Source organism: Bison bison, unplaced genomic scaffold (genome assembly GCF_000754665.1).
Source record: "Bison bison bison isolate TAMUID 2011002044 unplaced genomic scaffold, Bison_UMD1.0 scf7180017864173, whole genome shotgun sequence".
NCBI classification, from domain to species: Eukaryota; Metazoa; Chordata; class Mammalia; order Artiodactyla; family Bovidae; genus Bison; species Bison bison.
Window position 1 is genome coordinate 359,366 of NW_011494745.1, and position 8,653 is coordinate 368,018.

General features: G+C 59.2%; 2 protein-coding genes across 2 annotated transcripts in view; one reads left to right on the forward strand and one right to left on the reverse strand.

Moving 5' to 3' along the window:
- Positions 1-1,257, reverse strand: part of LOC104990236 (FACT complex subunit SSRP1-like) — a 10,999-nt gene extending 9,742 nt beyond the window's left edge. Inside the window, exons 1-2 of the mRNA XM_010842229.1 lie at positions 1,239-1,257; positions 161-305 (exon numbers count right to left, since the gene is read on the reverse strand). Coding sequence (XP_010840531.1) covers positions 161-305; positions 1,239-1,257 — 164 coding nt within the window. The remainder of the gene's footprint in view (positions 1-160; positions 306-1,238) is intronic.
- Positions 1,258-2,150: 893 nt separating this feature from the next.
- The window catches only part of P2RX3 (purinergic receptor P2X, ligand-gated ion channel, 3), a 32,829-nt gene continuing 26,326 nt past the window's right edge, over positions 2,151-8,653 (forward strand). The window contains exon 1 of the mRNA XM_010842230.1: positions 2,151-2,269. Within this exon, the coding sequence (XP_010840532.1) occupies positions 2,151-2,269 (119 nt within the window). The remainder of the gene's footprint in view (positions 2,270-8,653) is intronic.

Consider the following 8,653-nt stretch of genomic DNA (forward strand, 5'->3'; position numbering starts at 1 on the left):
TGCCTGTATTGCTATGAACTTTCCCCTTAGAACTGCTTTTACAGTGTCCCACAGGTTTTGGGTTGTTGTGTTTTCATTTTCATTCATTTCTTTTTTTTTTTTTAAATTATCTCCTAGGGCCGGAGCCTCGTGGCCGCCGGCACCCAGACCATAAGCGCACCGGGGCGGGGGGACGGCGCGGGCGGGGGCCGGGCAGGGGCGCTGAGCAGGCTCTTCCCGCGTGCGCGGCCCCGCGTCCCGCCACCGGAAGCGCTGGCCACAGAGACGGCGGCCGGCTAGAGAGGCGCCGCCCGCGAGGCGCCCGGCTAGAGCGCCGGCAGCGCCGGAGGACCCCGCGGGGCGTACCCGGCCCCGCCCGCCCGCGAGACCGCTGACCCCCGGTCCGCCCGCCCGCCGCGCTGCCCCCGACCCTCGGGCCCGGAAACGGGGCCCCTTAAACGCTAAAGACGCCTAGGCTTTTTAGAAGAGAATTTGCGTAGTGTTTTTTATCAGACTGGGCCCCGAAGCGCGTGGCCCTTGCAATGAGGGCGTGTATCTCCTGTACAATAGTGGTTTCCGTAAAGCCGAAAGGAGTCTGACCCAAGAAGGAAAAGATTGGAAGAGTTGTGCAGAGAAGTGCCCCCTCCCACTGGCTTCCAGGAGAATGCAGGCGTTGATGTCGCTGTGACTGCACCACACTCCCCTGTCCAGAGAGGACTGGGTCCTTTTGCAAATGAGCTCGCTGCACCCCCGAAACTTCCAGCAGCCCCTACAAGTTGTGAATTGCCTGGAAGGGGCTGGCCAGCGGCCATGCCAAGTTCAAGCGCTGGTGTCAGGTTCATCACGGAGCCACAACTGCTTTGAAAGCTTATCACCCTGGGACTGCGGAAGCCAGCCACCCCCACACCCCCACCTTCTAGAGTCCTGGGGTGCATCTTGCAAAATCAGAGGCGGCCGGACTTGGGAGAGATGTCTGGGTTTCTATGCTCCAACCTCTTTTTGCAGATGGGGAAAGCTGAGGCCCTTAGGGGAGGAGCCCTGGGGTCTCAGTTGGCGACAGAGCTGAAGACAGATCTACCTACCACGGTCGAGCTCTCCTCTGTCATCCTCACCGTGACTCTATTTCAGAATGACTGACGATATGTGTCGTGCATGGAGACATTAGGGCAGAATGTTGAAACTTGAACATTTCTCTGACAGTCTGACCTGTGGTTACACCAGTAGCTTTGATCCTGGGACAAGAGACAAAGTAAACGCACCGTTGTTCCCAAAACTCATGGCTTTACCCTCTGGGTGATGGCTGTTCCCACACTCTCTAGCAACATAAATTCAACTAAATTCAATAAATACGCATTGAGCTCCGACACAGTGGTAGGATTTGAGGAAACTAGCAAGCAAGATGGAAACAGCTCCAAGCTTCCAGGAGCATGTAATCAAACAGATGATTCAGATAAATACATTGACAGTAAAAAAACCCCCCCCCCCCCAAAAAAAAAACACCCAGGGTTATAATGCAATGCTGGAAGTAGAACTTCAGCCACTGCCAGGATGAATAGGAAATAGAAACTAAGTGACTCTTTAGTTACCCTCTCCCCTGAGACCAGGAGAAAGGTTCAGGAGACCACCCCTCCCCCAACCCACGCTGTTGATGGCAGCTCTTGAAAAGAGCGGGGTGTCTGTAGGACTGAGCGCTATAGGAAGACAGGAATAAACTCAGCCCAAGCAGGCTGCTAGGTGGGTGGGGTGGGGTATTGCAAGGGGCTTTCAGGAGAGCGTGGAGCAGCTGGTGAGCTGGGATGGAGACGCAGCACAAGAGAACAGAACCGAAGCGGTAGACAGAGTGCAGATAAAGCATAAGTCCCAGAGGGCCCCAGCCAGCTGCATCCCAGGCAATCAGGAGCCTGGGATTGGAGACCCCACCCCTGCCGTGACATCATAGGGGAGTGGGGTGGAGACCAACAAAAAGGGGGTCCCCCACCCTGGCCTTGGACTCTTGGCAGCCCACAGGGTTGAGAGCAGAGAGAAGCTGAGCCCTGAGCTAGGGTTGCCTGACTTAAAGGAACAGGCTCCTCAAGCCCCCTCTAAGCCGCCCCCCCTCCCAGCCTCCATCCGGATGACCCCTCCCTCCTGAGTCCACCATCGGGTCTCTCCTGAGGGGTCATTCTCTCAGCATGAACTGCATCTCAGATTTCTTCACCTACGAGACCACCAAGTCGGTGGTCGTGAAGAGCTGGACCATTGGGATCATCAACCGAGCGGTTCAGCTTCTCATCATCTCCTACTTCGTGGGGTGAGTCTCTGGCCCCCAGGACCTAGAAACCTGAGGTCCTAGTGACCCCGAGGGCCACTCCCGGGTCCCATCCTCCCCCGCCTCCCTTCAGTGTTGCTGCCCAGCTGCCTAAGTGTCTCCCCTTTTGGGGGGCAGCAGCCTCATCTGTGGGGACCTGTCCCAGGCGCTGTCCTCCACTGCCGTCATCGGGGAGTTCTTTTCCCACTAAACCCTCCCGAGTTGGACCGTGGCCATCACCCCGAGGAGGGGAGCTCTTGCCCTTCCACCATCTCCCCTTCCCTCTCTCCTCTCCCCCAGCCCCAGCCCCAGCCCCAGCCAGAGAACAGACCCCCCCACACACACACACACACATCTTCCCATTGCCTTCAATCAACTCTTCAGGGGTCTCAGAAAGATGAGGGAGCCAGGGGAAGGGAGGGGAAGGCAATGAGACAAGGGAATCCGCGACAGGTTGACCAGGTGGATGGCGGAGAGGACACAGAGAAGGGGCGGGCTGGGCAAGATGCTGCGAGAATGCGGAAGGGGAGCCCTCGTTCTCTGAGCGCAGGACAGGGAGGGAGGGCGTTAGAGTTGGGGACCCTGCCCCTGTGGGGGGACTGGCGGCAGGCAGAAACGAGTGCAAACACCCCTCCAGGGAAGATATACTGCAGAGAAAGGAGGCTTTCCTGAGCATGACATAGGGGACCGCCCCCCTCAAGGACCAGAAATACTCCCCTTTGTCAGAGAGCATCAGTGCCCTACGTCTGCCTGAATTCATGCCCCAGAATCCATCCTGGGAGTTGCTTAAGAGCCAGGGAGGTCCAAACACCCGCTCTTGGCCCCCCCCTCTTGCAGATGCACAATGTACACACGTACACACACGTATACATGTGTACATACAAAGTACACACAAAGGTTCATGAAACAGACAATGGCCGGGGGGAAACACAGGTTCTGTCCTTCTCATGGTCGTTCAAATTGGGAAAGCGGGACAGAAACCTCGGAGGTCTGTTTCTTTTTCCCTGGCATGTGGGTCTCTAGCCTCGTGCTGTTCCTTGAGACAACGGGTCTGTGTGTGGGAGACAGAAAGCCGCCGATGACCATCAGGAGTTTGTGCCGGGAGGTCAAAGGAGACCCGTGTGCGTGCGGGCTGGGGCTGCTGGAGGGGACCTGCTGGCCCGCCAGGCTGGAGTAGCGCGTGGAAAGACGGGTGGCCGTGGATGAAGAAAATTTTTAGCAGCTCCACACGCGTGCTGAGAACCAGTGGGTTTCATTCATGCGGTGTGTAGACGAGGCTGCACATGCAGTCTCCTCGCGGAGACATGAGAGGAGGGATTCAAGCTTTGGGATGAGATTAAATGGCTTTAAATGAAGTTCTGTTCCCACACGGGGGTTTCACGAGATAGGATGTTTGCACGTGCTCTCCGTCGGCATCTCCGGTGCCTGGCTCAAAGTTGGTTCTTAAGGCTCCACGTTCGCCTGTGTGTGCACGGCTGTGGTTCGTTGCCGCTGAATGGTCTGTTGGTCCAGGTGAGCACAGAGCTACTTCAGCACCTTCCAGCCTGGCCTGGCTCCGTGGGCTCCAGGCTGGAGGCTGATGGAGGAGAGACCCAGCGGGCTCCATAGCCCACGCCCCCCACCGCCCTTGTCTCTCCCCCTCCCTGATCCAGTCCAGCGCCCCATTCTCAGTGCTGCAGGCCGGCCTGCTGGGCGGGTAGGAGAGGCACTTTGGCGTCTTGACATCCAGCCCCATCCGTCTCCCAGTCTGACAGCTCCCCACGGAGCAGCGCCTGGCAGTTCCATCAGCGCTCTCTTCAGCCCAGCCCCTGGTCTCAGCCGCATCTCTGTGCACCTGAGCCCGGACGCCCGTCTGTGGTCAGGAAGGTAGCAGGAGTGTATCGAGCGTGTTCTCCTGACACGGAGACGGGAACAGTGGGCCCAAGCGGGACGGGTCCTCACCCCCATGGAGCTGACCCGGCCAGAGATGGATGCTAATCAGACCGTCTCCACGAGCAGATGTAAAATGGCAGCTGTGGCTCGGGATTGAAGAAGGGGCACCCAGTGCCCCAAGGGTCGCGGGTACCGAGAGGTTTGCCTTTGACCCAGCCGGGGAAGTAAGGGAAGGCTTTCTGGAGATGAGACTTTGAAGCCAAGAGCTGAAGGATGAGTCAGAGCCACCATATGCGAGAAGGGGAGGAAGGAGGTTCAAGACAGAGAAGGCCGGCTCTGCCAGGTGGAAGAGCCTGGTGAATGTGGGACGAGAAGGGGTCTTGGTGGCTGGAGCAGAGGGAGCCAAGGAGAGGATGGTGGAGGACGGGGCTGCAGCCACAGGCGGAGGCTGGACCTCCGATCCTTCACTGCTGCAGAGGGGTGATGGACTGTGATGGAAGCTTCTGGTGCGTTTCAACCTCTGTGTGTGTGTGTGTGTGTGTGTGTGTGTGTGTGTGTGTAGGGGGAGAGGTGGGAAGCCCTGGCTGACACCCCAGGGATTGGCGTGGGCAGAAGTGGACACAGGAGAAACCGTTAAGAGGCCAGGCAGTCAGGCAAAGAAAGGTGACTGTGGCTCCAACTCAGGAGGATTTGAAAGGATTTTTAGTGCTTTGAGGTTAATGCTTGACTTGAATCGCTTCCATATTAGCCCTGCCAGGTAGACCAGATGCACAGCTTCACCTAGGGCGTGAGTGACAGGAGTCAATTACTCCTCTTATGTACGTACAGCAACATGCCGCCTGATCACCTGATCGACTCCACACACACCCGCGCACACACACACACATGCACGCACACACGTATTGGCCTGAGCCTCAGCTGCTTGCCTGTGGCTCCCGCCCCTCCATCCCTGGCTTCCTAACCCGCCCCAGGTGCACGGAGGTGTCTCAGTGAGGACTCCTGGGTCTTTCTCGTGCCTTTTCTGGGCCCAGCTCGTAACGCGCAGTCTCCTCTGCGGTGGTGGGTGGGGGAGGACTTCCTAAAAGCCGACCCCTTTTCTGGATCCCGCGGGCACCTAAGAAGGAAGGAGACAATCCCTGAGGCTTGAGTGCCCAGACACGCCAGCCAGTGCCCGGCCTGGGGTTGGTTCCCGGGGCCTTCGTGCAGGAAGCCCACAGCCTGGAAAGCAGGGGTGAGGGCCTCCCGCCTCTGGGGTGCCCCTTCCGCCCCGGGAAGGGCCTGTTGGGGTTGCAGGCGCCCCCAGCCCATCGCAGCCCTGCACTGGCTCTCCCACACCAAGACCCCCATCTGCACGGCCTCTCACTTTGCTTCATGACGTTCAGCCTCAGGTCAAAGCTTCCAAAGACGTCCATCATGTAAAGCCGTTAAAAGGGCGCATGGGGTCAGAGGGGGGAATTGATCCAGTTTACAGAGAGGGGCGTGGGATCCCATGGCTTGCTTTCTGCCTGCCCCGCGCCCATCTCCCCAGATGGGGAGACCTGGTCAGAAGCCTGGCTCTGACCCCAACAGGAGTGGGGTTCAGACAGGTCAGTTTCCGTCTCCACATCTCAGCCCCCGTATCAGGACGATGCCACCTCTGAGGGTTCTGGAGGGAGGAGGTGACACATGGCAGTGCCTGGGCTGGGTGACTCGGGAAGCTGGTGACTGTTGCCATTTCTCAGGCTCCCGGCGTGCCCCCCTTTCCCTAGGCCCAGCTCACACCTTCCTGAGAGACTCATTTGATGCCTGCGGGCACGCGCGCGCACACGCACACACACACACACACACCCTCATACCCTCCCGATCTCCTCCATGACTCCTGGGAGGTGGACAGGACAGGACACTGCCCGGACTTCCAACCTGCACATCCCACCTGCCAGGGAGCTGCCGCCCGCCTCCCGCTCTATAAATAATGAACCAGGAACGCGAGGGAAGAAGTCAGAGCAGCAGAGTCAGTGCCAAGAACTGGAGGCTCAGTGCCATCCCGTCTCCTCAGCCCTGGCCTCTGGAGACAGACTCGGCCCCTCTGTTCCGGAAATGAACACCCCCCCTTCTCCAGCTGCCTGCATGCCCCGAGGGGGCACTGGAATGCTTCCGCTTGTTATTCAACTCGGAGGGGGAACCCTGCCTGGGCATAGAAAGGAGCCGTGAGGCAGGAGGAGGAGAAGGAGAGAGGCCGGACAGTCGTCCCTTGGGCCCTGGGCTCTTCCTCCTGAGACGTCCCTGAGCCGAGGGCCACTCTCCCGGGTGATGGGGCGAGGCCAGCAGGACAAGGACCAGGGCCCCGCGGGGGCGGGACCCTGCCGGGGACCCCGCAGGGGTGATCCAGGGTCAGAGCATGCGCGCAGCTCAGCGAGTCGGTGCCCCACCCCTGGCCTGGGCTCCTCTGTGTGTAACTTGAGGATGATACCACAGCAGTCCCTTTGGGTGGTGAGTAAGGATTCTTGCCTCCTCAGCATGCTGTGCTGATCCTGCAGTGATGGTGACCATCTGAACTCCGCTTCTCACCCAAAGGTTCCCAGATTTTAAGGACAGGAGAGGCCGGTCATCTCACTGCTGGACACACAGAGGCGTGTCCGTTCCACGGCCAGGCACACGGAGGTCCAGGGGGTGTGTGGCCCCCGTGGCCCCAACCCGGGCGAGGGCACCACAGCCGCAGAGGTGCTCTGTCGGACCTCCCTCCCTACCTTGGCTCCAAGGGCCGCAGCCCGCTAATAAAGCTCTTCTGGACGATGTCCCCGCTCTTCTGGATGACGTCCCTGTTTTCCATAATCATTCCCTTCCCTTCTGCTGGGATACAAGATGGCAGGTGGGACGTCTCCATGAGCCGCCTTCTCTCCTGAGACCTCGATGATACCCCTCCCATTTGAAAACACAGAAGGCAGGGCGAGGGAAGTAAAGCTCACCCCGCTGCAGACTTCCACAGAGGCATGGTGTTCCAGGGAGCGGTTCGGAAGCACAGAGAGAACTCTTAATGGCTCGTTACTCAGGGCGCTGCCCGGAACAAGGCAGGAAGAGCAAGGTAGGTGAGGCGCCCTCAGCCAGCGCTGGTGGTCACCACCCTTTCCCTCCCACTCAAGACAGCGTTCAGAACTCGGGCACCGGCGACGTCCCTGGTGGTCCAGTGGTTAAGAACCTGCCTTCGAATGCAGAGGACCGTGGTTCACTGGTTCGATCCCTGGTCAGGGAACTAATATCCCAGGTGTCTTGAGGCAGCTACGGTGGAACACCATAGCTAGAACCCCGTGTGCTGCAACTGGGGCCCTGCGTGTGTGCGTGCTCAGTCGCTTCGGTCGTGTCCGATTCTTTGCGACCCTATGGACTGTAGCCCACCAGGCTCCTCTGCCCACGGGATTCTCCAGACAAGAATACTGGAGTCAGTTGCCATGCCCTCTTCCAGGGGATCTTCCCAACCCAGGGATCGAACCTACGTCTCCTGCATTGCAGGCGGATTCTTTACCCCCTGAGCCACCTGGGAAACCCAACTGAGACCCTATGCAGCCAAATAATTAATAGCATTTTTTAAAAAGAATTCAGGGGCCATAGGGAAGCCCCACTAGGGGATGACTGCAAACCCTCTCACTGAAAACTGAACGAGGAGCCGCTTGTAAAGTTCAGTCCCATAGGCAGGGCCCCACGAGTGACTACAACCCCAGCACGACCCATGAGCTGCTCCCCTCTGCGTCTCCCAACATCAGGGGACCCCAGAGGTTAGAAAGCTCCCAAGCTTGCAGTCCCAGCCCCTGCTTCTAAGCCCCTTGGCTCGGGCTGCAGCCGCCTCCCAGCCCTCAGCCTCCCCCGCCCAGCCTTGTCTTCTCTGCTCCACGGCTTCCGTTCCTCCTGCCCGTCTTCATCTCACAGGGCTCCCCTGCCAGCCATCGCCCTGGTGAGCATCAGAGGCGACCCCAACACCATATTCCCCACGTGCGCCCCTAGATTCCCTGAGGGGTCACACTGTGTCTCCAGAGCGGGGCACACGCAGCGTTTTGCAAACATGTTGAAGGAAGTTCTATCATCTGCACAGCGGGAACAGTGAAGACGCCTCCTCGAATGCCATCAGGAGCAGATGGAACTTTCTCTAGTGGCCTTGAGGCTGAGAGTGGCCTGAGGCCCGAGGGCAGGGCGTTGACTCCCCGAAACCCAGGGGAAAGCAAGGGACCAGGGGCAGCCCCTCCTTGCTGCTGGAGAAGGCTGGGAGGCCCGTGAGGGAGGCAGGAAGGGAAGAAGCCCAGGGCATCCTCCCCGACCCACGTGGTCCCTGTCTGCCCTGACGCTGCGGTGGTGGGGGGCGGGGGGGAGCCGCGTGACTGACAGCAGCCTCAGTTGCTTGCCTCTCCGAAGCTGGTAAAGAGGCCAGGTCAGTGGAAGGGAAAGTTTGCTTTTGGGGGGATGCCAGATGCTCTCCAAAGGCAGACGCCCCACACCACCACCCCCACCCCGACAATCAGGGAGCTTCAGCTTTTATCGCCTGAAGGG